Source organism: Dryobates pubescens, chromosome 9 (assembly GCF_014839835.1).
Source record: "Dryobates pubescens isolate bDryPub1 chromosome 9, bDryPub1.pri, whole genome shotgun sequence".
NCBI classification, from domain to species: domain Eukaryota; kingdom Metazoa; phylum Chordata; class Aves; order Piciformes; family Picidae; genus Dryobates; species Dryobates pubescens.
The window spans coordinates 10,821,703-10,849,386 of record NC_071620.1 but is presented as its reverse complement, the minus strand read 5'-3'; the positions used below and the strand labels follow the sequence as shown (position 1 = coordinate 10,849,386).

Genomic DNA, 27,684 nt, shown 5'->3' with positions numbered 1-27,684 from the left:
GTCCTGAGTGGTGGTTATTCTAGAATACCTTTTGTGGAAATTTTTTGTTTTAGTCACAGAAGTTTCACTTAATCATAAGGAAAGACTCTGAGGGTGATGGAGCACTGGAATAGACTGCCAAAATTCCTAGTGAAGAGCTGTCCTTTGCTTTGCTAACCCAGATTAACCCTGGCCCTGTTCTCACTGCTGTGAGATTACATCCAAAATGACAAGTTTAGAGACAAAGAGATTCTATTTAGGAAGCAAAATCCAAACTCATGAAACCTGAATATTTGAGACCCTATTCTCATGGTTTAGAGCTTTTGTGACACTCAGTCCATTCAAAGAAGGGGTACTTAAAGCTATGACATCTTAAGTGCTATTAGCAGGTACGGTGCTATCTAATATAGTCTAAAAGCATTCTGCAAAGCAGCATTTAAGATACTTTGTTGTAACTTTAGGGCATTTATTAATGAGATGTTTCAGCTTTCAAGTGATTTTTCTAGGATACTCCAGTGTAACCTGTAAGACTCTACAGCTGAGCACTAAAAATACCCACGTACCAATGCAAGAGTAGGCTAGAAACTCCATTGCTTCTGACACATACGTAGGCAATGTTTTGAAAAGTAGCTAACACCACCTCTGCCACTTATCTGTTAATCACATTTTACAGTGTATACATTTTCTGTTTGCAATGGGTGGCAGTCAAAATGCAAGATAGTACTGGAATTCCCAAGGCTTCCAGAAATAAAACCAGTCATCTTTCACCTAATTTATTTAAGTCCCAATTTTTTCCAATTCCAAACAAAAGCTAAATACAAGTTTTAAACAGGTAAGCACTAGTTTTATCCAAAGGGAGCAGGCTTATGCAGTTTTACTCCAGTAAAAAGTGCTCAACCCTTAAGCAGAGCCTTCTTTGTCATCAAAACTATACAGTAGTCTTCCTTTTATCATTGCACAATCTTAAAATGTTCTGTCAGAACCAACTTTTGACACTCCAAACACTATTTTACATTGTTTTATAATGTCTGTTTCAAAGAAAAAACAAACCTCAATGGGTTTTCCATAAGAAATGTTTTAGAAACCAGTATTTCCTGCACAGTTCACCTGCAAGTTTACAAGTCTCAACTCTCAAGAAAAAAAAATAATCCTCTGCCAACATTTTCTGCAGCTATTATTTTACTTTATTTTTTAGCTGCTTTAGCAACTTCAGACTCCAGGTCTGCCTGATCTGCATAAATGCATCCAACTCAAAAGAATACTTTCATACAGTTATACAGCAACTTGGGGAAAGAGATCCAAAACAAAAGTGCCAGTAAACCTAGACATGGCCCAGCAAAATAAACACAGGCAAAAAAATGCCAGCACATTTAATGAGATGCTTTTTTTCTTTAAAGAAAGATTTCTTTCCCACATTTACTTCCTATCATAATAGCCACTTTCCTGATCATTAAAAAGAGTGATAGTGCTCTGATACAATCATTAACAGCAAAGCTGTAAGGCTTTTATACCCGTTACATTCACTTCTCACCCTCCAAATACTGATGGTTAACATTACAGGTGTTAGGGGGCATGACCAGCACAAATGGGAACACCACCAAAAATGATCACCTTGTGCTTTCTGATACATTTGTTTCAGTGTACAGTCCCTTCATTTCACATTTTAGTAAGATGCTGATGCAGTACAGAGGTGTGCAGAGCATCTTCTCTTTCACAAGGTCCATGCAGAAAACATCTAAAAAAAAAATTGTAAAGTTCTGAGATATAAATGATAAAAAAAAAAATCCAGGATGATCAAGTTTCACAATGTATAGTGTTCTGAACATGAGTCCGTTTTCTTCTAACTTCTGAAAGAATAAAGTGGTGAGGAAAGTGAAAATCCACTGCTGCATTCTGTGATCTTCCCCATTTTGCTGGCCAGTACCTTACTCTGGCATGTAAGGACAGAGGTGATCCTCTATGGTACCAACCGTCCAGTGAGTGAGCTGCTCCTGTGGCAGGTACAGGCAGATGCTGCATAACTTGAAGATTGTAGCTTTGTTTTTTGGAGTCTAAAGGCAAAGCAAACCCAAAGAAAAGCCATTAAAGGTGAAGGTTAACTCAAGCCTAATATGCAGACCTTCAGCTAATCCAATCCAACTATTAGCTTGCTGCTGGTAGTGAAGGAACATTTAAAAGCCTTCATACAGACAGCCTGAACTCAAAACAATTCTGTGACCTCTTATGCCTGATGTATTTTCACTTTTCTGTCATTCTTCACTGGCATAGTTTCTGTAGTACCATCCACATTAAGTCTATGTTGTACTTTCTTCAAAACACTGTTAAGTCTATTTTAGAACTTATTAATACAAGAAACTTTTTTGTGTAAAGAGATCTGTGACCCACAGCTACTTTTTGCATGTATGAATCTTATTTACAGCACACAGTTCCTCTGAACTGCTGAAATGCAAGCATGAAGGGACACAATTTTTCTACTTGAGTACCTTGCACTAAAATTGCTAAGGCAAAGCATCTTACAATTACTGTGCACTTGTTAAAATGGTGGATGAAATCATCTTACCTGCAAGTGCTGTCTGTCAATGAAGAGAAACACTGACTGGTTAGGGTTGTTGACAACAATTCCAGTCTTGTCCTTTCGGCTCAGAACATGCAGAAACTGTTTTTCATAGTCACCATGATGAAATTCAAACTTGGCCTGCATTGCATGAGAGGGGGAAGTAAAATAGTAAGCCAAACCTCGTATTTAACCAATTCATTTCCTTCAGTACAGGGCTTTACAACCTCTTTTTTCCCTTTCCTCACAGTGAAAAGCAGAAACTGGGGACCACACCACCACACTTCAGTCTTGGCACAATTCGAAAGAGCTCCCCAGTTTTATTCTGCCCACACTGCCATTAGTCATTGCAATGATGTATTAACAATTCAAAGGTACAACTTAAACGCATATATAAAACCAGATTTAGCTTGCTGTGCCAAAATATCCCCATCCATTAACAACACAGCACATTTCTTCCCATTACTGCAGAACCAGCACAGAAAGCACGTAACACTGTCCAAAAATCTGCATGTAAACAGGTAAAGCTGGTTACTGAAAAAAAAGAATCTAAACTGCTTGAAATTTACTTCAAGGTAAAACTATAATGCAAAATTTCCATCCATCTCAGACTCACCTAACAAAGTACAGCAACTCGGGATACTGGCAAAGCCTTAATAGCACCATCATATTTAGACAAAGTCAACTCAGAGCCACATCTATTCTACTCCAACAAACATTAACATATGTATTTTATACGTGAGTCCTTCAGACAATTGTTATTGTAACAGTGCATGAACACATGAAGCAGAATTTGTCATTCAAAACACTGAACTGCTCTAACTAAAACCAGACAGTATAATCTCTAACATCCAAAGAAGTCACATACCTTATCAAATCATTGGTTAAAAAGCAGTAACACTTACCCTCCCTTCCAGTGCACGCTACTTACTGAAGTTAGAAAACAAACCCAAATACCTGAACAGGCCTAAAGGGTTCATCAGATCCCTTCCACCGAGAGAACAGGAGACAGACTATCTTCTCAATATCATTGCGAGGCCAAAGAATGAAGTCCATCTCCTGCGTACAGCCAATCACATCCTGCAAGTAATGAAGTCCTGTACTTAGATTCCCTCCTTCAGTCAAAGACTCAGATAGATAATCAACTTATCTATACAGGCACGTAATTTAAAGGTGGTACTTATTACCCTTTTTGTGCAAGTCTCCATTGGTATTATGCAGAGCACAACTGAAGACTTTCTTTCCTTACACTGAGTTTTAGTATCAGTATCCAGTTAATAAACACCTCAACTTCAAAAAGCAGCAGTAACAAACCATTATCTCCCAACCTTCCTGAAGTAAAATCACTTAGCTGTACAGCAAGAGCTGCTGCAATAATTAACACATGCCTACTGAAGGATAAGGATGGCAAGATAGTATCATTTCCAAAGCATGTTTGAAAGATTGATGAGAAGTAAAGCTGGAGCACTACATATCTAAATGGAATTTCAGAATACATATGCTGTTACCCTTCAGACCGGACCTCCAACACATGCCCTCAGGACCCTCATGAACCAGAAGAGTTGGAAAAAATACAACACTAAGGTCTTAAGCTTCACAAAGGAAAGCACCAGAGTTCAGCAACTGTAAAGAGGAGCTTTACCCTGCGCATAGACTGGTAGCGGGGTGCGTGGAGCTGTACCACATCCTTCTGCAGAAGCTCTAAGGAACTTTCCAAAGAATAGCTGGAATCCCGCACGCCCTTCAGGATATTTTCTTCGTAATTATTGGTCATGACTGGTATCACCTCAGACACTTCAAAAAGCGCTGACTTCTTCTTCTAAACAAATAAAAAAGCAGCACAGGTTACATTCAGATTAAAATCCTTCCCAGGCAATTGCAGGTAATAGTTTTAGAATCTGGGATTCTCTATTAGCATTTACCTATAAAATCCACACAGCACAAGTCGGGTGACAAACCACACTACAATTCACATGAAAGACTTTATAAATTAAGCCATCAGCCAAACAACTTCTACAGGCTTTTGTGGTCTCCAAAGATCCAGACTTTTGCATGCCAATCTTGCAAACACTAAAGCTGTACCTAAGCATTAACAAGACTGCCCTTTTATCACATAGAACACCTGACGCTGCACTGACCCGAGAGCCTTCTGCAAGTTTAACCTTGCAAATAGAGTGACTTTTTTCCCCACTCTGCAATACTTTAAAGTTTGTCTTGTATCAGAAGTGAAAGGTCTTTCAATGCCATGTCTGTCAATGGTGGGTGATAAAGATCCAGTCTGAAGTTACCTACAACTCAACCTCCTGGTTACTTTAATTTGCTACATAACTTTTGCACTCCCTACAGCTCAGTATCTCTCCTGCGAGGCCAAAACACCGAGGAATTTGTAAGACTGTTTTTGCTGTATGTAAAACTACTTAAAAGTTGTACGTCTGCTTCTAGCAGTTTTCTTACAGCTCCCAAGAAATCTTGACCTATTTGAGAACTTCATGAACCCCCAGAACATACATGACAAGCAACTATCTGCTGACCAAGCGAGGCTGAGCTAAATCCCCAGTTTAAGCAAACCAGTCCTGGATGGACATCTTCAGTTCACTGTGATAAGCAAGTTTTGTAAGAACTGAAAGAAGCCTTTGCAATGAATTTCTACAAAGCAAACAAAGCAGTTTGAATGCTCCCACTAAAACCATTAAAGGAAAATCTGATTGTTACCAGTGCTTAAACATTCGTGCTTCTCTTTATTACTGTGAGACAGTGCCAAGACATTACATCCCACTAAACATCTGTTTGCACCAGAACTGATGAACACGTTGAACTTTGGAATTTTAAGGAAACTTTTAAGTTAGAGTAAGCTCAAAGATCAGTCTTTGTTCAAAAAGACTTCACTACTGCAGCAAACACAGAAACTATGCATTTGAGGGAATTAAACAGTGTCAGTGCTCATCACCATGCATTTCCTCCACTGTGTACTCTGTTGACATATGCTTCTAACTTCACTTCCTCTTTTTGCTCCCTCTCAAGATGGTAGCAGCAGTTTCACACATGCCCCCGTGCTTGGGCCGCTTTAACATTGCCTTTTGCAACTTTTCAACTGCCAGGTCTTTCCTTCTGCTTAACCAGATAAACACAGTAACTTCAGCAATCGCTCCAGCCAGGTTCTCCCTTTTTCAACTCAACTGTTCCCAGCCAACAACTGCACAATTCAGACCCCAATCAGGCTTAACAAGTTGCAGTATTAACTTCGAAAAAAAAGTATTTACAATGCAGAAGTTACCGAGTAATCATTTAATGAGGCACTGGCACCCTCCGCACCACACAACCATACACACACACAAAGCCAAAACGACAAACATGAATTAAGTAAATGTTATAGCAATTAGCAATTTAAAGAAAGTTTACCAGTCAATGGAAGCTTAATGAGGATAAACCACAACATGCAAACAGGCTTTGCACAGCATAGTTAACACGCACTGCAACAGACAGCACAGTGAGAAACATTAAAACCAAGTTACCTTGTCTTTGAACACAAAGGCAATGTACATCTTGAAGTCAAACTGGTCAGCTAAAGATTCTTTTTTCTTTCTAAGCTGAGCACGAAGTCTGTTCATAGCTTGTTTCTTCCGGGAGTTTGGGTCCCCCATTTTGTAATACAGGTGGTACTAAAGCCTTTGGAACTGTCACTAAACTATGGGCACCTTTTCTCGTTAAGACTCAAGTACAACAGAAACAAGTCGTTTTATTCCTGCTAAATACGACTGAACAGATAAAACGCTAATGTAACCCAAAACCGCACCTCAGGCAGTGTTTTACGAGAATGTCGTATCGGAGGGGTCAAGAAACCAACTAAGTAGTTGTTCAGCCATGGCTGGACAAGTTTTACAATAAACCAAAGAAAAAAAACCCTAAGAATTTTGAAGGCAAAATTTGAACAGTTTAGCCGCAGGAATAAGTGGGTAAGAGTGAAAAAGAAACCAAAAAAAGCCCAACAAATCTTATCACAATTTATGTGTACAATAAAAAGCAACTGGCACAAGCCCAATCCATGGGGGGGTACTTTTGCTCTGCTTACAAAAAAAAAGAAGCTGAAATTACAAACTGCGTTTTACCCCAGCCAGATTCATGACTCTACTGATTATTATTCTCAGCTTTCCACTATTGCTATGTTGCCTCTTTTTTTTTTTTTCCCCTTTAGGATTATTACACTTGGTGGAGAGCAGAGAAAAGAGTGCAAAGGAGGAGTGCACATCCTGGCAGGTATGACATTTCTCTGCTAACAACAACAAAATCAACTACAGACAACACAGTGCTGGTTTGCAGGGGAGCAAAGAGAAAAAACAGCGGAGTCATTTCTAACTTCATCCTGCTCATCATCAGGCACATCACTGCTCCGAGGCTACTGCTGCCAAAGAGAAGAGGGACCATGATGGCCATAGACGAGGGGCAGGCAGGGGTTCAAGGGACAGTATTAGCTCACCTAGAGACCAAAATCCCAATCGGCGCCCCAAACCAGTGGGAGAGCCCTACATCCCCCAACACCTCACACGCTCCCTGGGCTGCTGATCCCCCGGGGAATCTTTCTCTCTCTGCTGCGCTCCACAGCGATCACGGTTAGCCGAGGCTGTGCATGGCCAATGCTATTCGCTTCTCCTCAGGCCTCTCTACACAAGACGGCAAAGGCTGCAGCGGGCGGCCTGTGCCAAGGGCAGCGGGACACCCACAGTAGAACGGTGTCTCCCCTCTCACTTCATGGTCACGACTTGGAAAGCATGGAGTTTTGCTTCCGCTTTTACCCGCAAAACAGGTTTTTGGTGTCAAAATTTTCGCGAGGTTTAACTTGCACGTCTAGGTTGCAATTTTAAACCTCTACAACACCCTCCCCCCCCAAAAGCAAGTCCCCAATCATCAGGTTATTTTCTTCCTCTCTCCAGACATTTTTCCCCCCCAGGCGTTTGATTAGTCGGGATTAAAAGTTTTTAGGTTAGCAAATTCGTCGGACCAGGTTAGGAAGAGGGGAAGAAGTATTCCCCCCTCCTGACAAAAGGCAAGAAAGAAAGAAAAACAAAAACTAAAAAAGGAACCCCCTCCCAAAACTTCCCCCCCCAACTTAAGCAAGAGAGACTCAGACGAGAGACCGAGACCGTGGCCCGCTCGCTACCCGCAGCCGGCGGGCGCAGGAGGAGCAGTGGAGGCGGCGGCGCTGCTAGCAGCACGGAGAGGAGCCATGTCAAGATAAAGCCACGAAGCCGCGGAGCCCCCCCATCCCTGCTGCAGTGGACACGGTAACCGGGCCGCCCGCTCTGCCGCTGCTTAGCCCCAACCTGGTCCCCATAGTCTAACTCAGCGCCCCGGTACCGGGGAGTGGGGAAATGGTGGCGGAGAGAGGAAGAGGAGAAGGAGGAAGAGGCGACGGCGGTGGCAGCAGCGTAAGGAGAAGGAGACGGCGGCGGTCCCTGCGCTAGTGGATCCTACGGAAGGCGACGGGCATAAGAGATCCCGGAGCGGCAGCGAAGGGCGGGGACGGCCGGGAGAAGGATGAAATAACTGGGCAGACGCTCTTTTCGTCCAGGCGGCCCCTGGACGGCTTTCGAAGGCGACGGCAGGAGCGGGCAGGAACGAGCGGGAGCGCGTCGGTCTGCGCCTGTGCCTCGGCACGGGAGCGAGCGCTGAGACAAGCTGCGCGGCAGGACCGACCGCCCAAAATGGCAGCGCCTGAGTCACACAGGCACCACCCTGCCCGCGCTGCGCAACCTCGTTCTGCCGGCGAGTACCAAGCTCTCGGATCCCCGGGGGAAGACAGAATCTTGTACTCCGGGCAGTAAGGCTCGGCGGTAGCCTTGCTAGCTGCAGACACTCCTGTTCGGGAAAACAGAGAGAAGCGTAAACCAAAGGCAGAGCATGTGCGAGCAGACAGCGCAGCAAGAATCTGGGTCGCATTTCGCTGCTCCTTCTCCCCCTCACCCTGACGGCTGGTGTCACCGCTCCGTGCCCCGCGTGATGCCGAGTGGGGCGCAGCCCGCGGGACAAGGACCCGGATGGAGTTGCTCAACGCAGTTCTCAGCAGGGAGGGGGCAGGGCCGCGCGGTCAAGGGGGTCGAAGGGAACGAGTCGTCGTTGTCGCCCGTGCCCACTCTCCGCCCCACCCTACCCAGCTTGAGGTGGCATTTGCCGAGGGCGGCTGCTTTCCACCATTCCTGTCTCCTCCGCAAACACGCCCAAACTCAGTCGCCCTGTCCCCTGCCGGGGTGTACGGAGGTGGTATTTAACCTTGTTTTAGTGTTCAGCGTCGTGAAACTACCGGGCAATAAGAGCGTTTAAATCCTGCAGTGCGCATTTGCTTTAGTTCGCTGGGGTTTGTCTTCAGCCAACAGTGCGTATGTGAGGAAAACTCTTAAGTTTACCTCATACACAAAAGTCACAACATTTACTAAAATACTATATTGCTACGGTCCCTTTCTAGTGCTGATCATAAATTTGTTTAGGCAGGGAAACACACTTCAACACCCACAAGACACCACTAAAACAAGTCCCTCCACACCATACCTACACGTCTTTAAATACCCCTAGGGATGGTGACTCAACCAGTTCCCTGGGCAGCCTGTGCCAGTACTTGCAAACCCTTTTGGTGAAGAAATTTTTCCTAATCTATCTCAATGACTCCTTTCGCAATCTGAGGTTGTCAACAGTCATAAGGTCTCCTCTCAGCTGCTTTTTGTCTAGGCTAAACAGCCCTAGTTCCCTCAGCCACTCCTCAGCACATGGCCCCCATGACAGGGTATGCTCCTTCATGGTGTTCAGAATGCCTCCTGAGGAGGTTGGCTAATTTTTATAAATTGCTGTTCCAGCAATGCAAATCTAATCCTTGGGGAAAAGTAAGACTTTTTATTTCCATATTACAAAGGAAGGCTTATGCCACCCTCTTTTCACTTACCCTACAACGGCAGCAAAGTGAGGACATAGTGTACTTTGACCTGGGATCTTTATACCCAAAAGACCCAGGTGAGTAGAAAGAATCATCTTCAGCACTAGGCCTAGGCCTGGTTGGGCCCAACCTTCATGTCTTGCTTCAAGAGTGTCAGGCAAAGCTTTGCCATCCAGAATTACCCTGACTGGAGGTGCTTCTAAAACCTTTGCCCTCCGCTACACCAGAGCTAAGGGGCTGATGACTGGATGGTTTGTCCTACAGCAAAATGCAGGCTTCCAGATTGGGTAAAGGCATCTCTCCTACCCTCTCTCTGGAAGCTGATGCCTGTGACTCACCAAAACAGCTACAATGTTAAAAAGATTAGGAGTGGAAAACAAGTGCAGGCATTATCTGTCTCATTTGATTGTGTTTCAAAGCCCATGCAGAATGGTGATGGCACTCTCCGATAAACTCTGGCAGATTTCTGAGTGTTTTTTATCCCTGGTATCTGCTCTTACTTGTCTCCTCTGGTTTCTCTTGTTCTCTCCTCAGATTCATGTTAGTTATTTCCATTCAACACACTTTTCCTTTATAGGCTTTCCCTTGGACTTGTTGACCTTCCTCCTGCCTGTCTTGTGGGTATCTGCCCTTTCACAGACCTCATTGTCTTTGCCCAGCATTGGTCAGGCCTTCTAATGCAAACACCCAAGTGAAACTGAGAAAATGCCTAGGTGTAAGTTAGTGTTAAATATAGTGCATTGATCTGCCAGAGAGGACCATTGATCAGGGGCTTTATGGTATAAAGCTGTTCACTTTGAATAAACAATCATGCCTTGCTAGCAATCATATCCTTGAAGAGTAGCTGGCACACTGATGATGCCTTCCAGCCTGTGCTGGAAATTCCCATCAAAGTAAAACAAGTCTGTTAGAAGACACCAAGGACATTAAGACCTAAAGAAACAAAAAATTGTCAACAGAAGAAACTTCTCAGCAAACTGTCAAGACATAAAACTGTTGCAACTTAGATTCCTAATGAGTGAACTTTTCTCGTTAACATATAATACTAAAACACACACCCACTTGAGCTGAGTAGCTCCTTACCTACAAGACCACCCCTCTCAGAGCCTGCACTGTTTTGTAGATACTGAGTTTACAGGAGGTTGTGCTTAAACTGTAGTTTGTTGGTAAGAAATATAATACACAAGAAATTTCTGGGAGTTGTGCTTGCTTTGTGGGCAACCACATAGCATCCAAACTCGCACAACTTTGTTAATAAATCAGTATCGGGCTCTGTGTGTATGCTGCCTGTTGCACACCAGGTGAATGAATCCATTTTGCAAACAACTCCATCTTGCTTTTCCTGTCACAGGCATTACACAGAACATTCTTCTGTTGTTTGAACAGAAACGAAGCAGAACCAGGTAATTTTTACCCCCTTAAAGACTGCTGTTCACTCCTAGTGATAATGCCTATTGAAAACAACCCTGTATTTGGAGGTAAAAAAACCAAAGCATCGAAATACAAGCACTACATTAGCTCTACACTGCTGGGACTATTTCAGATCGCCAAAGGTTTTTAACAAGAGCTGTGTTTAGATTGCCACTTTTTCAGTTGAAGCGGTTTTATTTGTCGTGCTGCCCTGTATGGCATTTTGTGCCGCAGTCTGAAATTCTGTCTTGTGCCCACTGCTATTTTAAGCCATGACTCATACTTGGCCTGTGACCCTCTTTGTGCTGGCACAGCTGATGCAAAGAAGGCCCAGCACAGCAACACTGCTTGATGCAGGGATTGCCCAGGCACAGAAGGCCTTCCAAGAGAACTGGCAGCTTGCCTGCCTGCAGAGGAGAAAGAAATGAGTTTTCTTCCAGCCCAGTAACTCCAGCTGCACGCTCAAGTGCTGGGATGCAGCTACAGCTACCGCCCTTTGTCACAAGGGACCGGACAGTTGTCCAGCTCCAGGTTGAGGAACACATCCAAAACATTTTGTAGTACATAGTTCTGGCACAAGAAGAGTTGTGTTGGTTTTGTTTTGTTGTTTTTTTTTTCTGGAGGACTTTTTAGAAGAGCTATGAGGAGAGAAATATATAGACTTTACATCTATACTCAGAGGAAATATGTATCTATATTTAGAGGAAATATATATCTATACTTAGAGGAAATGGTAGACCGAGTAGAGTATTACATGTTAAGCAGCCGCCAGCTGTCTTCTGCAAACTCAGGCTGCTCAAATCCTTGCACAACACTTCAGAAGGGAACTGGGAACTGAAATCACTCCAGGTTCCTTGTGCATAGGTTGCTGCTCCTCCTTATATAGACAACAACCTCCCTTATCAAACTGAGGGAAGACTTTCTTCTTCTTTTCTGCTTGGTAAAGATATCCTGACAACATTTACACTAATGAGAACATCAACCACCTGATGTATGTTTATTATACATATATGTACAGAAATACCTGCACTGAGTAATAGCAGAGTCTGCAATGACATTTATACAGTTGTGCTTCTTTTCCTCCATCATGCACAATGATGAAGCTCATATCAGAAAAATACTAGCATCTTAGATATGTATTGAGTAGTATCTCTTACTGAATGGAGAGTTAAGACATAGCAAAATAAACATTTATATGCTGTTGTCCCATAATTCCCTTGATGAGATAACTATATATTATTGTTGTGCTTCTCACTGGTTATGCAACTTTGTATAATTTATAAGAGAGGCTTGCGTGCCTCAAAGCTGGTGTGTGTTTTGCAATTTTAACACTTGGTCTAATGACAGACTGTCTCTTGTCTAGTTTAAAACAATGTAAGCTTTATATGAATATAGCATATAAAATAAACCTGCCAAGTAGGTTGTGGCAGTATATACAAAATAAATAGTTCTTTTTTCTGGCTTCAGTCCCATTAGTACTGCAAAAATGTTGTTTCTTCTTCATATTAAGTGCAGACTTAGGAAAACAGTCAGTAGAGTAGGTCAGCTTCTGCTTGGTTAAGGTAAGCCTTTAGTCTTTCTTCCACTCAGACTAAGGAGGACTTTGATTCCTTGAGGAATCAAATGCATCCACAGCCAGAGAGCCTTCAGTCTGTGCAGTGGGGGGTGACACTGCTTAGCTTTCATCCCGGAGAAATACAGAATCAGGTGGCACAGGCAATAATAGCCTATGTGAAGGTAGGAAAGAGCTTGTCACAAGAATACATTCCTTGTGGAAGGAAGTGTTTGAGTAATGTACTTTTGAGAAGCACTGCAAGTTTGGAATGTCTGGCTGATTGTGTATTTTTTCCTTTTCTGCTTTGAAAAACTTGCCTTTTCCATTCAGCATTTTGCTGTTTCTTTGCTGTTTTCAGTGCAATTAAGCACTGTCAGTTGTTTGGGGTTTTTTGGTTTTCACATTTGAGTTGAATAATAAATTGTAGGGGTTTTCTGTAAATAAAAAAGGATTGATAACATTATGGAAACACCTTGTTGGGTTGGGGTATTTTTCCCCCAAATGTATATGATTTCAGAGTCTAACTCCTGTTTCCAGAATCAACTGTTTTACTCATAAGTATATGGGTAAAAGTGTACCCTAATACACCTGCTCTTAATTTTCAGCTTAATAATTACTTTAAAATTGTTAGTTTTTAGCAGATTGTAGCAAATTAATATGTATGTTACAGACATAGGAAGAGATGAGATGGATTCTGCTACCTTTCTGTTTATACTTTCCATGCATGCTGTGCTGTCTGTGTATGCTAGAAGTGGTATCAGCCATGAAGCTGCTTGCTTCAGAAACAGAACTATGATTAATTCAGTGTCAAATGTTTATGCATCAGACAGAAATAAATTAGTATTCTTTCTAAATTAGAAAAAGACAAATTAGGTGGCAATTAAAACTCTTTCATATACTTCAGAATGTACTGTGATTCATTCTTTTCTGCCTTTAGAGAAAACATTGGTTTCCAAGACATGACAGGAATGTTTTGTGTAGAGAAAGGGCAATGTTTAATGCACAAAACATTCCTTGCATCATGCTGTGGACAGCTATATATCCACTGCACAGCAATTGCTACAACATTCATGGCTTCCTTATGTCCTACCTTCTACTCAAAGTGTTTGTGGTCATAAAATGGGCCATCCATTCTTGGGCACATGAGGTAATGATCCTAAACTTTGGCTGAACTGTTCTTACTGTCTGCCTTGGTTTGTCATATGTGTGGGTATATATATAACATTTACTTAAGAACACTTGATTGTGTGCTTTTGTTTTCTGCTTGTCCAGTTTGTTTTCCTGACTCATTTAGGAGTGCTAAGTATGTGCAGTTACTACGTCAAAGGTAACTAAAGGTTCTTAATACCTTCACTGAGATGATAGCTTCCCCAGACATTTACTCCCAATCAGTTGCCTGTCTGAGTATGTTAGGATTTGTTTGGTGGCCATTTGTTTTGTATAAAAAATGCACATCCTGTTTCTAAAAATTTGCATTTATTTTGAAAATGTCTGAAATATGCATTTAAAACAAGGATCCCTGCCTGCACTTTGTAGATAAACCTGCACTTTGTAGATAAACCTGCAGTTCTAATTCCATTGGACAAAGTATTTTGGTTGCTTAAAAGACTTGTCATTGCTGTGCTGTGTCATCTTTAACTTAGATTCTTAGGCAATGATGTACAAAAGCATTTGTGTTTGTTAGACTGGTTTGATCTATCAAAACCAAAGATAATCACGTTCCAGTGCATTTGCTCAGCAGGTGCTTGCAAGAATAAGTAACCTTTAAAACAATTTACTTGTTCACTCTGTGAATAATATTCCAGATACACAACTGAATGTAGCTTTAGATTCATTAATTCCTAGTCTTCATAGAGAATGTGTCATTTTTAAATCTTGAAGGACTATATAAATGATTTTTTTTTTTTTAAGTAGCTGAAACCTAAATTTTAAGGGATGCCTTAGTGACTCACACAGTGTTTAACTAGGGAAAAATTCAGAAGGTGACGTGTAGATTTTTCTTGTAACCTTTCACCTCCAACGCACTAAGAATCGCTATGCACAGGACAACCTTTTATTCTGATGCATGAAAATTGCAGACTCTGGGATTTAATTAACAGCAGCGGCCATCATAAAAAGAACCCAGCTTGCATTATGAATTATACCTGGGTCGTGCTGTGTATAGAATCCTTGTTTCGGATAGTTTCATTAGCAGGCGGCCTTCCGTGTTGATCCACCTAGGGAAAAGACAAGTCATTAACGACTTGTCTGCAGCACACATTAGGCGGCGTGATGCCGCACTGCCACCTAGTGGCATCCGGCGGACTGCGGGGAGTCGCTTTGTCCCTTAAACGGCCAAGAGAACACCAGCCAGGGACCCTGAGAGCTACGTTTCCTCTTTATCGCCTCAGAGAGCCCAGAACTAGCCTCGGGGCTTCCTCCCACGGAGCCTTTTGCAGGGCTTGCGTCCGGAGTAGAACTAAGATTTTACCACGCTTCAGAGGCACAGCACCGTACTGAATGCCTTGATTCTCCTCACAGACGGTCTCTGGTCTAAAACAGTTACAGTGGTTGCTTGCATTAAATCACAGAATCACAGATTCACCAAGGTTGGAAGAGACCTCAAAGATCATCAAGTCCAACCTGTCACCACAGACTTCATGACTAAACCATGGCACCAAGTGCCACATCCAACCCCCTCTTGAACACCTCCAGGGATGGTGACTCCACCACCTCCCTGGGCAGCACATTCCAATGGCAAATGACTCACTCAGTGGAACTTATAAATAGGAAAAAATTTATAATATTTAGACAATAACATAATTTTTATACAATAATATAAAATTACAGTGTAATTTACCTGCCCTCAATGCAGGTAGAAATGAAAAGTCCTTAAGCACCCCAGAGCTGGGTAATTATCTGTGCAGAGAAAGGGACAGTGTGTGTGGCAAGTAGAAATACTGTTTTGCCAGTACTTGATTCAGGTAGCCAAGTCCAAACTGTGTTTAATGCTTAGGAAGTTTACTCATGCAGGTGTCTAAGCAAGACTGGACCCCAGAGTTCTTGGAGATTGGGTAGTGCCTTCCCAAGTATTCCCATGTTCCCAGGCAAGTAAAGGCCTCCATGAAGCTTTTTAGTATTTTTTTTTTAGTTGACATTTGCTATAAAAACTGATAACACTTATCAGTAGCAATGGAGTTAATATTAAAGCTCTAAAAAGTTCACATGCTCCACTGCCACAAGTAACAAATTAGCTGAGCATTATGAGAAACCTTGGTGTGTTTGCTTAGGCTTACCTGTAGTGCAAATAGCCATGAAGATTAAGACAGAGAGGGGTTTTGGTTTGTTTTTTTAATGAAAAAAATAAGCTGAAATGCATTATATTGCACTCAGTATGAAGAAATATATGTTCTGCTAGCAGTGGGTTGACAGATTTTTGCATCTAAAAATGCCATAACCCCTATTTAAATGTAACCTTCAGCCACAACCCCAGGAATTACTACAATTAAGTAACCTGACACCCTTTTAGATTTTTATGTAATTATACTGGTTTCCCACAGTTAAGACCACGAATAAGCTCCTGATAATAAGCTCTCAGCGGTCCTTCTGACATGGTGAAGGGATTGTCTATAAAACTTTCAAACTGGAAAAAAAAAAGAACTGAAGGAGAACTCTGCGACACGGTGGTTCATAATAGGACAAGTTCTTCAGCTGGAGGAATTGGAGGAGTGGCACCTTTGTAATAGACCTCCTGATCACATGCCCTCCAGCAAGGAGCAAATTGGAAGAAAAAACAAACAGAACTTTCACATCAGAACCATCTCCCATTGCTTTGGTCTGTTCCAATTATCAACATTTCCAAAAGCAGTTGTTCCATTTCTGAGCTGTCAGATGTACTTGAGAACTGTTTTTATGAATCAAAGCTGAACTTTGAAAAAGCTAGTATTTGAGAAAGTTTCACTTGAAAACATTAGTATTGCAAAAAGTGTATGTTATGGGTTGAATTAGATTTTGTGTTCTACCTCCCCTCACCATTTATCTTTCAGTAAATCTGCCTCAGAGAGCAAATCGACCAGACTCAGAATTTGGAAGTAAAAGTGGAATTGCATTTACAAAAGAAACTGAATATAACAGTATAAAAGGCAATAAACATATACAGAATGTATTTACACATATATACACAGCATAACAACAGCACAGGATCCCCTGGTACATTTGGTTCAGCTGTTTGTCCCTTCTTGGGGACAAAGGGCCCCAAGACAGTTATACAAACCACACGCTCCCTCTCGCCCCCACTCCCCCAACCTTTCGAGAAGTACCACAGAGAAAGCCCAAGGTCAAAGGGAGTACGGCCTGAAAATCAAAGCAGGGCAAGCAGCCCAGAGCAAGCAGGCAAAAACAAGAGCATGAACAAACTTTGCTGCAAGATACAAGGTTTTCAATACTCCAATAGAATGATTTTAACCTACCTATTGTTATTATTCTTCAGACCAATTGAATTAGATGGACTTATCGTTATTATAATGTAAACTCTGAGGATTCCACCCCTCTTGAACTGTCTGAAACCTCAAGAAAATTCTGTTTACAACTAAATTTGAGTTTCAGACTGTAACAGTGTCTCACAGACATAAAACACATTGCCTTTTATGTGTATCTAGGCATGCATAGAATTTAAATGCTTTGCACAATGTATTTTCTATTGCATACTTATACTGCTGTGTAACAATACATAAAATGTAAAAATAGAATCATAGAATTGTTAGGGTTGGAAGGGACCTCAAGGATCACCTAGTTCCAACCCCCCTGCCATAGGCAGGGACACCAGGTTACCTGAATCCAGATCTTCCTGAGAGGACATTAAATGCTCGTAAGATTTATGTGTCTATTTAACCAGAGTTTGGCATATCTGCTAGTGGTTTGGAACATGGAAATTTCAAATTTTCTTCTATAATCAGTAAGAATAAAATTAGAATAGACCAGAATAGACCAGAATAGAATAGAATAGAACAGAACAGAATAGAATCGAATCAACCAGGTTGGAAAAGACCTTTGAGATCATCGAGTCCAACCCATCACCCAACACCATCTAATCAACTAAACCATGGCACCAAGTGCCCCATCCAGTCTCTTCTTAAACACCTTCAGTGATGGTGACTCCACCACCTCCTTGGGCAGCATATTCCAATGGCAAATCACTCTTTCTGTGAAGAACTTCTTCCTAACATCCAGCCTAAACCTCCCCTGGCACAGCTTGTGACTGTGTCTTCTTGTTCTGGTGCTGGTTGCCTGGGAGAAGAGACCAGCCCCCGGCTGGCTACAACCTCCCTTCAGGTAGTTGTAGACAGCAATAAGGTCTCCCCTGAGCCTCCTCTTCTCCAGGATAAGCAACCCCAGCTCCCTCAGCCTCTCCTCAGAGGGCTTGTGTTCCAAACCCTTCCCCAGCTTTGTTGCCCTTCTCTGGACACATTCCAGCAACTCAGCATCTTTCCTAAACTGAGGAAATGAAGAGCACAAACTTTATTTTAGTATTGTAACAGAACATAGACATTTAGGTAGACATTTCTGCACATGTGATTTTCAGTTTCTTGATAGAAGACAGCTTGCTGAAGTGACAGCTTGCCAATGACACTATGCTACTCAAGGTATTCAGAAGAGAGGTGACCAAAAAACTGCAGAATGGCATTATGGAATTGAGTAACTGGCAAATACAGCAGTCAATGAAATTCATACTGAATAACAGACTTCGAGCTGATCATCTCATTCAGAGTTTTGAGAGACATTTCCATGAGAATGTTCAGCAGTTATTAAAAGGGTAAATCAAATAGCATACAGTTCACACACAAAAAAGCAGGAAGTTGGAACGGCTTTCATGTAAAGGATGGCTAAGCAGACTTAGGGGAAAGAACTGAAGGGGAATGCGTCTAGCAGTGGCCTAGATGAGGACCAACTATTTGTTATCTCTTCCAGTATAAGGACCGGGGACATCAAATGAAGCTATAGGAGTCAGGTTTAAGAGGGGAGTTCTTCAGCCAATGTCTATTTGAGCTCTAGAAATACTTGCCAAATGATGTTGTGGACAATTAAAGTTTAAATGGGTCAGTGGGAGACTGAACAAGTTTATGTAAGAGAGGTCAGCTTTATTTCCTTATCCTTGTTGAAAGATTTCCTAATTCATCATTTTCTGTCTTCTGCCTTTCTTTCCTTCATTGGACCATGACATTCCCCTTAAGACATTTTCTTAAGTGCCTGTTGTGGTTTAACCCCAATCAGCAACTAAGCGCCGGGCCCGCCCTACCCCTCCCCTCCCGGCCCCCAGCCCCCCGGCCCTCAGCCCCCCGGCCAGAGGCGCGCGGGGCGTGGCTCCGCCCGCGGGATTGGGGCAGCGCAGCCTACCATTGGCTCGGAGCGTGGCCGGCGGCTCACGTGACTTCTATCCCGCCCCCCTGCGCTTCTTATAGCCGCACGGCGGGCGGCGGAGAGCGCCTGCTGAGGTGATTGTTGCGGCGGTTGCCTGAGAGCTGCGATTGCAGGTGAGGGAGCGAGAGCGGGCGATGGCGTTCGGGGAACGGTAGGGAGGCACTCAATTTCGCTTGTACTGTTGGGGAAGAGGCCCTGACCTTTCATAACCGCGTTTGTGTCTTGGCGGGTTCTTGTGTCGCTCCCCATTGGCGGCGTCGGCAAGCGGGGAGGAGCGCTGCGGGCTCCGCTGGCGGGAGCGGGAGGTGCTGCCCCGCCATCTTGGGTGTGCGCCTGTGGCACCCGTGCTCCCCATCCAGGTGGAAAGGCTGATCGGTGGTGGCGTCTGTGCAGGGTTCCTGTGCCAGCACCAGCCACAGGCGGTGCTTCGCAGCACTCTGCCTTCGCAGCCCCTCCTCGGGCACGAACCTCGTAAGGGGCTGTGCGGACCCTGCTTACCACCTGGATTTTTAATGCTGTTATTAACTGAAGTGATGCTCGGTAGTTAATGGCCCCGAACTTGAGTTGCATCTGGGTGTTACTGATGTAACGAATGCTCTTTTTTTTTTTTTTTTTTAGTGATCCTATGAATTCCAAAATGAAACAGAAACTGAACACAGAAAAATCGTCAGGATCTTTGCAGGTATAGGCTTTACAGTGTAAGTTAGAATATGGAAACAGATGAAGGGTAATAAATTGGGATTTGTCGAGTATGTCTGGTACACAGTTTACATTGTTCTGAGGTTTGCTTTCCGGCCAGTGGTTCCCCTCTGTGATACTGAGGGAAGACAAAGGGATCTTTTGCAATGTGCTTCCACCTGGCTTGTGTCCTGTTGGCTTGAGTAACCTGGCAGACGTTGTTTGTGTGGTTTGGGAACGCTCTGTCCTTCTGGAGCACGTGTGCTCTGACTTTCTTACTGCTGAGCCAGTTCCTTTTTACTTTTTGACACTGAGCTTGCTGTCTTTCCATGGGAGGCTTTTGTTTGTTTGTTTTTCTTTGAGGTGTTTACTGCTTGCCTCAGTTCAATTATTGAATCATCCTGGCTGCCAAGGAATTGTGCAGGATGGATGCTGTGCTCTGCCCTTTATGGACATGAAGTTACTGAGAGTGATACTTGAGCATGCTTTAACTGAAGTATTCATGCTGGCGGTTCTGTTTATAAGGGAACTCTAGTTGCCTTGGAATTGTTGGAAATGCATAAAGGATTTAGATTGAGAGGTGTCTGATAAGTTAACCTTTTTATCTGGGTTGGACTTTATCTATTATCTGCCTTGTTATTAGACACTTGTTAAACCTTTTAATGCAGGCCCCTTTAGTCAGAATTATACAAATACCATACAGAAGGCCTTCTGTGATGAGTTATAGAGTGATCGGAATTTACCAAAATCGCCGAAATAAATGGGTGAATCTGATTCACACATGGTAATCTTGTCCTAGAGTGACTCCAGGGTGTCAGTTCCTCGGTGTGACTTCGTGGGCATTCAATGGGTTAACTCAAGTACTACTCAATAATTCTTTGGCAGAGTATACTTAAGTCTAACCTTCGATGGCAGCAAACGGCGTCTGACCCACGGTGTGATTTCTTGTTCCCACAGAAGTTAAGTGTTTGTCCTTTAGTGAACAGTAGGATAATTGGTGGCAGAAACTACCGTGGGAAAGGCGAGCTCTTGTCCTGTGAAGTGCGGTGTGACTCGGTAACTTTCTCACGATGGTGTGGCATTGTGTTCTGGCGATTCTTTGCTTGGTTGTCTGCCATTGTTTGCTATCCCATGGTGGCAGTGTAACCAACCCAGTCAGAAAGCTTTAATACAGGAAATGGGTATTTGTGTGACAGGAGAGGTGATAAACATGCTGTTTATGAAAACAATAGCCTGTCCAGGTCGAAGCGAGGAAGCTTTAGATCCATTTTAATTCATAATCGAAGCAACACAACGATTTAAAGGAACGCCACTTGAGGGTGTGTTCATAGTTAAGAAAAACAGGTACTGCCTCAAGGGATGTGTGTGACTTTACCGCACAAACGTGGAATTGCAACCACTTCTGCCTCTGTCCCCCAAAGTCTAATGCTGCTGTTTCCAAATGCAATGTAGGGAGCTTCAGTTGAAGTTTGCATGTGTCACCATACTGTAACTGGCCTTGAAATGTCAGACTATTTTTTGCAGTAAGAAATTGGTGACGTTCTTGTGCTGGTGAGACCCGATTTTCATGCTGTAGGATCTGTTCAGGTTCCTCTGTGAAGAGTAAGGGTTTTCAGAGAAGCAGGGACTGAGCATAGCTTCATTTGTAGCAATTACTGCTATAAATAATTAGATCCCCTTTATGTGAACCTTAGAGTAAAGTCTTTTCTCCTTGAAAAGATGAACCATGGGTTACCTCAATGGGAGGTATTCCTGTGTTTCAATTCATGTGAAGAGTGGCAACTGTCTGAAGCTGTGTTTGTCTTTTCAGCAGTACCTCACAGACACCACATGCAGTACTACAAGACAGACTCTTAAAATGATTCAGCCTTCAGCAGCAGGTTGCCTGGTTGGCAGACGTAATGAGGTATGAATTAAAAGATAATCTGTAGGTGTGTAATTATCTCTGCTCTGTGAAATGGTTTTGGGCTTGTAACTGAAAACCAGCTTATTTGGAAAAATAAAGCTGCTTATTTTTAGTAATGAAGTATTAAAAGCTAGCAATTTCTGAGTACTTCAGGAAAACATTTGAGACTTTTCTTCTGTTGAACTTGTGTGTATCAAGGAAGGTATCTGTGAACTAAAACTGCAATGTGAAGAAAGTTTATAAAGACTTGCAGTTGAGTGAGGGACTTAACAAGCTTTAAAAAAAAAATCAATCAGTGTTGCTCTGAAGTAAAACCTGCCTGTATTTTGTGCAGAAGAAATCTTCAGTCAAAAGGAAAGTCAGTAAGTTCACCTCAAAGTCTTATAAAGCTGAGGTGTCCATAGACAAGGAGCAAGAAAATGAGACTATGAATGATGCTGTTCAAGCTGCAGATCTCATGATAAAAGGTATATGGTAATTCCTGAGGTGTTTTTCTTGCATTCATTTCAATGGGAGCACAACATACCTCTCAAAACATAATTCCTATGCTCTGGATAAGGGCTTTGTGGGTTTTTGTTGTTTTTCTTTTACTTTAATTTTTGTTGGGTCTTGGGCTTTTTTCTTTTTTAATACACATCAGGAATTAATGATACTTACCCTCTATAGAAATTACAATCTAGATATCTAACGTCTAAGAATGGTTCTCAGCTAGTAGTTAACAAATTCATTGTGTTCAGTAGTGTTAAGAAGTCCTGTAACTTGACTTGGTTATGAGCTTTCAAGTGACTAAAAGTTGAAAAGAGCCTGATTTACTCTAGTGGGCTTAATGGTGCTGAGAAATTGCATGCAGTGCAATATAGAACATGACTTGGGAATAAGACTTCTCTCTTCCACAAAGTACGCATGAAGACTGACACTTGCAGATGTGACCATCTTGCAAAGCCTGGTGCCATGCCTGAGGCAGCTTCTTGAGGACTCAGCCTCTATAGCCCCATTAATCCAGTGTGGGATCTCTGTTTTCTATAAGCTTATGTCTCTAATTGTAAATTGACAACCAATGCTGTGGAAAACACTCTATAGTTCTTACCACAGTTTATAGAACACTTGTATCCAAGTTAGGTAACTTAAGGCAATCTCAGGAATTCAGTCTTACCACAGACTTACTGTAGCTTCTTACTTCAGGAAGTCCTTCATCTCAGTATTGGAAAGAAGTGGCTGAAGAAAGGAGAAAGGCTCTGTATGAAGTACTTCAAGAAAATGAAAAGGTAGCTAGTGAAAGATAATGAACTTCACCACTGTTTTATTATCTTCCCGTTTTAACATTTTGTTCTTTGAACTCAGCTGCACAAAGAAATTGAACAGAAAGATGGTGAAATTGCCCGCCTAAAAGAAGAAAATGAGGAGCTGATGTCCATTGCTGAACATGTGCATTATATGACCAGCATGATTGAGGTACTTAAAGGAATTTTAGTTAACATTGTAGAATTGAAAAGTGAGAAAGCAGCAGAGAGATTTCTAATGAATCAGGGTTTTTGTGTGCTCTCACCTCTTACTGTCTGACCTGTTTCTTGTGGGATTGATCTAATCCAGTGGCATAAACCCCTTCTAGGGGATGTTTTTTACCTTAGAAACCACAGGAATAATGAGAAAGTACTAAGATCAGTGTCTTCTGAAGGAGAGATTTAACCTATTCTTAACAGGTTTGCATGCTAGAGAGAAAGCAAGGACAGTGTTCATGTCCACTGTTCTGACATGACTTAAGTTGAAATGCTTAATGGGTTGGGTGTGACTGCTGGCTAAATGGCTTATGTTAACTGCTCTTTGAGGAACTAGACAGACAGTGCTGCAGTATGAGGCAGAAGGCAGCATCTGTGCCCTTTAAATCAAGGCTTCACCGAGGGATTGCCAGTGTCCTGATCTGAAAGGACTAAGGTCTGTAGGGTTCAGACACTTGTAAATTTAAAAAGAGCTTCCTTCAAGAAATCTTTGAGGGCAGATAGTTTTATCACTGATTCCATTACTCCTCTAGGAGGAGGAGGTTGTCTGCAACAGGTTCTGAAGCGATGATAAATATATAGCCATGGCACCTTGATGCTATCTGTTAGGTTGTTACCATACAGATGCGCTCTCAACCAGCATGTGAAGCTGGGTTCCTGGCAAACTGATAGTGATGAGACTGGGGAGGTGGAAACAAAATGGAAGATTATTGCAAGCACTTTGGTTATTCAAGAAGTGACATCTTTTGGGTTAACTTTCAATTAGTGCAGTTATTTGGGCGAGTCTTGAAAGCCTCCATGAATTTGCTACACTTGAATTTTATTTTCATATTCAAGGAGTGTGATAAACACGCAGAAATTAAATGACTTAAGGACAAAGAACTAACATAGGTGGAAGCCTCTCTATAGTTTCTCAACAGTTAAGTTTACTGAGATGTAAGCTGCTCGCTTCTGAGGCTTTAATAAGCCTTAAGTGATACATCAAACAGCCAGAAGCCTCAAAACCAGCATCTAACAGTCCTGTTTTTCTTCCTGAGATCAGGCCAGGTGAGGAACTTCTAATTTGGTCATAAAGTGCTAGAAACCTTAGGGTCTTTGAGCTCATGGGAGCTCAATGACTTAATATAGCTTCATTATCTCTGGTAAAACTTAATTGGTATAGTAATCTTTTGAAAATTAGAATACTGTAGTAATATTTCATTTGGAAAGCTGTTTGCCTTTTTTTGGTTGTCAAAGATAAAAACCTGTTCTACTTAAGAACCTAAAGAATACTTAACATGATGTGGTCTGTGAATTAGAGCTAGCAATTTGAGCTGAACTCAAGTGTATAAGATTTTTGTGACTGAGGAATGTTTTAATTATAACCATTTCCAAATGGAGATCATTAGTTTGCTTAATTGAATATGCATAGTCTTATTTCACTATCTATTAAAGGGAAAAAGTAAGCTCGGTGTCTCCTGTTTCTTTCTAGAGGCTAACCAAGCAAGCACCTGACAATCTTGAGACACTGGAGAGTCTGGCTCTAGAGGAAGCCAAAGAAGGAAATGAAGAGCTCAGCTGTGGAGATGATGCAGACAGTATTTCTGAAGAAAGACCATCACAAGTATCATGTGTCTTAAGGGACAGTATACCAGACCTTGCTTCAAAGGAGGGAAATGACAACCTTTAAGCAGGCTTCTGTATGTGGCTTTGAATTGCAGACTTCTTCTTTAAAGGATATACTAAAACTTCTCAGGTATAGAAACGCTTGGAGAAGCATTACAGATGTTGGTTTTTAACTGGAATGATGTAGCAGTGGGAGTAGCTGGATACTGTATAGAAAACTTACTACAGGCTACACTTAGTTGCTTGTATAAAATGAAATACTGTGTATTTCAGTGTTGTGTATGTATTTTTATCAGTTGCTCTCACATGATTTGTGAAAATTGATAAATAAATCCTTGCCTTCCCAAAGCAGAGTGAGGAATAGCTGGTTCTAGGCTTGTTCAGTCAGTTGTGACTACTGTAGATAGGAGTTTCCATGCTTTTCTAGGGAGTGCTTGGGTAGTTAACTCCTGAGATGTGTGAAGTACTGGAGAACAGGGTGATTAGTGAGGCTTCAGAAGGTCAAGGATGATGGATAGTAAGTTAGATTTATGCTTTTTGCCTCTGTCTTAAAGGAGTTTTTTTCCAAGACACAGATGAGAACTTAAATAGAAAGTGTTAGACTCAGAAGTACATTCATTGGCCTGCAAACAAAAGATGGGTGGTGGTGTTCCTAATAGCAGATGAACTGAAAGTTAGATGGAGACAAAGCAGCCTGCATTTCAGAGCTCTTCTGAAAGGAAACTTGGATTTTTGTTTTCAGACTACTGCTCTAGTGTTTACTAAGAGAATAAGGCACCTCATTACCAAAACAATGATGTTCTGAGGAGTTTACCAGAGTAAAAAGTGCTCTTCAAAACTTTTAGCACCTTATCTGGCATCTATGTGAGGAGGGGTGGGGTGGGAAATGCTTGCTGTTGAAAGCAGCAAGGTAGAAGGTGGGTAGAATTTGAGTACAGGTTTTCCAGTCTTGGATGAGCTCAGCAGTTGTTCTGTAAGTAACAATCTTCCAAAGATAGGCTTTAAAAGATGGTGGCCACTGCAATATCTTGTGAAGAGATTAAATCTGCATGGCCTTCAGGAGGTAAAGGCAATCAGGGATTTCTAGTTTGTGGTTCTGTCAGGTCTTGCCAAAATGAGTGCTCCAGGGTATGTCTTCACACCCGTGGAGCTGTCAGATTGGCACCCTTAGATTCCTTTGATATCTTCTGTTCTTCCTGCAAGTGTCAGCAAGTTGGTTTCACAACTGATTTTTGGCTGTGACATTCTGTGACAGACATTTCAGGAAGTCATTCCTTATGGCTTCTACTTGCCATAAATCTGGTAACTGCAAGTTGAGGCATTATATTCTCCTGGGAACTTTGTAACCAAAGGACTGCACCTTCTCATTTATGCTCTAGAGGGTGGTTAGACCTAATCCTTTCTATCACAGTGCAGAAATGGTTGCAAAGGTGTGCCCTTTAACTTGTACTGATGCTGTTTAAGGAAAAAACAACACCAGCTAGGTGCTGGGTAACTGCTTTGTAGAGTAGCCTTGGTTTTCTGTTTGAAAGCAGTAGGTTTAAACCATTTGATGGCATTTTCTAGCTCAGATTCTAAGTGGTTTTCATGTCACAGTAGTTCAGCAATAATAAGGAAATGCATAAAATTAGACTTGTAATAATCTTCATACAGTGCAATTTAGTGTAATCTGTTCATGGTGAACAGTCATGTTTGTTTTTCAAACATCTGAAGTATTTTGCTTTTGCAGAGACTGTAAAAGGGAAGGAAGCACACTTGTATAACCATCTGGCTAGGCAGACTAGTCCAACTGAGACAGCAAGTGCAACTTCACCATTTCTCCTGTTCTCTCTGAACTGCTATAAGTGTTGGTGTTAGAACAAAGAACTGCCAGTAACTAGTAAGTCCAGAACTGGCATACATTTGTCTGCATCAGGCTCTTATTTTCATCAAGATGGCCAGGATTGCTTATTAGACTTAAGTCTTGTGCTTTTCCTTGAATTGGTTAAATAATAAAGACAAGATTGTCTCTTGAATGGCTTCATCCTTCTGATGAAATGGGTTCTCCACAAAATAAATCATGCAAGTTATTTATGTAACAGCATTTGGCCCACCTCTAATAGAACATTTACATCAAAAAGCTACACTGCTTAGTCATACATAACACCTGTACCTAAAGTCTTCAGACCAAGGCTATTGTGGTCTTATTAACTTAATTCATTAGCAGAGAGGACAGTTTGCTGTGTAAACTCTTGGAAAAGCAACCTACTGTAGGAGAAGATCATATGAGAACCGAGTTGTGGCTTAAGAACCATATACATGATTTAACTGTCATGGATGTACTGGCTCTTGATCAGACAATCTCCCTACACCTCTTATGCCAGAAATATTAATGTATGAAAGTGTTGTCAGTTTTATGCTGTTGCAATAATCATTGTTTGAAAGTGCTGATAAATGGTCAAAGTTTCATTTGTTGTCCTGAAAATTCCTGCCTTTTTTTGTTTGTTTTAAAGCATGCATGCACTTAAAACTGTGTCATAGTAACTCCAGGAAGTTTCTCTGCACATGAGAAAGGCTTGTCAAATATGTAGAAGCTATACAGATTTGTGCAGTTAGCTGTCTTGAAACTATCTGACCTTTTAGTTTTATCAGGAAACCTTTGTTTACCACTGAAACAGAACTATGTACCTGCTGAAAATCAACATCCCAAACAAGAGCTTTAATTCAGCCACATTGCAGAGAATATTCTGTCTAGCAGAATAAAATTACCAGTTCTTAAACCGCAGAGTGTGGTTCTTTCCAAGAAGTCAGAAATGCTTTTGTCAGCTGATTTGACCAGCATGGCAGCTTCCTTTCACTGTAGAAGCTGTGGCCAGTCTCATCTTCCACTGAAGTATTTGAAGGCTGCTCAGAAGTGGAATCTATCTACTGCATTCTGGCACTTCTCACGTAAAATGTGTCCTAACAGGATGATGTCAGACATGTAAGATTGAAGTGGGGAAAGAAGGACAGTCTGCAGGTGTTGGATGTTTTGAGAGGGAACAGCTATGCAGAGACCAGCAGAGGTGAGCAGTCTGGGGTGGGTGGATGCTGTGTGTGAGGAAGAACTTCTAATTGGTTTAGCAAGAAGAACAATTTTAGGGTAAACACTCATTGTGTTTCAGACTCCAAAGTGAATTAGACCATTACTACTGGCTGGGCAGCTGA

General features: G+C 42.0%; 2 protein-coding genes across 2 annotated transcripts; one reads left to right on the top strand and one right to left on the bottom strand.

Moving 5' to 3' along the window:
- Window positions 1-736: 736 nt before the first annotated feature.
- C9H6orf62 (chromosome 9 C6orf62 homolog) lies at window positions 737-7,280 on the bottom strand. The gene is made up of 5 exons (XM_009907011.2): window positions 6,046-7,280; window positions 4,176-4,352; window positions 3,491-3,613; window positions 2,540-2,674; window positions 737-2,030 (listed from the first exon to the last, which is right to left on the bottom strand). Exons 1-5 carry the CDS (start codon window positions 6,172-6,174, stop codon window positions 1,905-1,907), a joined length of 690 nt encoding a protein of 229 aa, XP_009905313.1. The 5' UTR covers window positions 6,175-7,280; the 3' UTR covers window positions 737-1,904.
- An 11,656-nt stretch (window positions 7,281-18,936) lies between these two features.
- On the top strand, window positions 18,937-24,562 carry GMNN (geminin DNA replication inhibitor). Its single transcript, XM_009907021.2, has 7 exons — window positions 18,937-18,964; window positions 19,432-19,495; window positions 21,302-21,397; window positions 21,732-21,864; window positions 22,580-22,662; window positions 22,739-22,849; window positions 24,365-24,562. Exons 1-7 carry the CDS (start codon window positions 18,948-18,950, stop codon window positions 24,560-24,562), a joined length of 702 nt encoding a protein of 233 aa, XP_009905323.2. The 5' UTR covers window positions 18,937-18,947.
- Window positions 24,563-27,684: the final 3,122 nt, after the last annotated feature.

Excerpts from the sequence above, each read along its gene's own strand:
- C9H6orf62 (XM_009907011.2), bottom strand. The coding sequence starts at position 6,174 with ATGGGGGACCCAAACTCCCGGAAGAAACAAGCTATGAACAGACTTCGT. Across the intron at positions 2,675-3,490 it reads AACCCTTTAGGCCTGTTCAG|GCCAAGTTTGAATTTCATCA; the intron begins GTATTTGGGTTT and ends CATGCAATGCAG. Across the intron at positions 2,031-2,539 it reads TTGACAGACAGCACTTGCAG|ACTCCAAAAAACAAAGCTAC; the intron begins GTAAGATGATTT and ends CTTTGCCTTTAG.
- GMNN (XM_009907021.2), top strand. Across the intron at positions 22,663-22,738 it reads TACTTCAAGAAAATGAAAAG|CTGCACAAAGAAATTGAACA; the intron begins GTAGCTAGTGAA and ends CTTTGAACTCAG. Across the intron at positions 22,850-24,364 it reads ATATGACCAGCATGATTGAG|AGGCTAACCAAGCAAGCACC; the intron begins GTACTTAAAGGA and ends GTTTCTTTCTAG.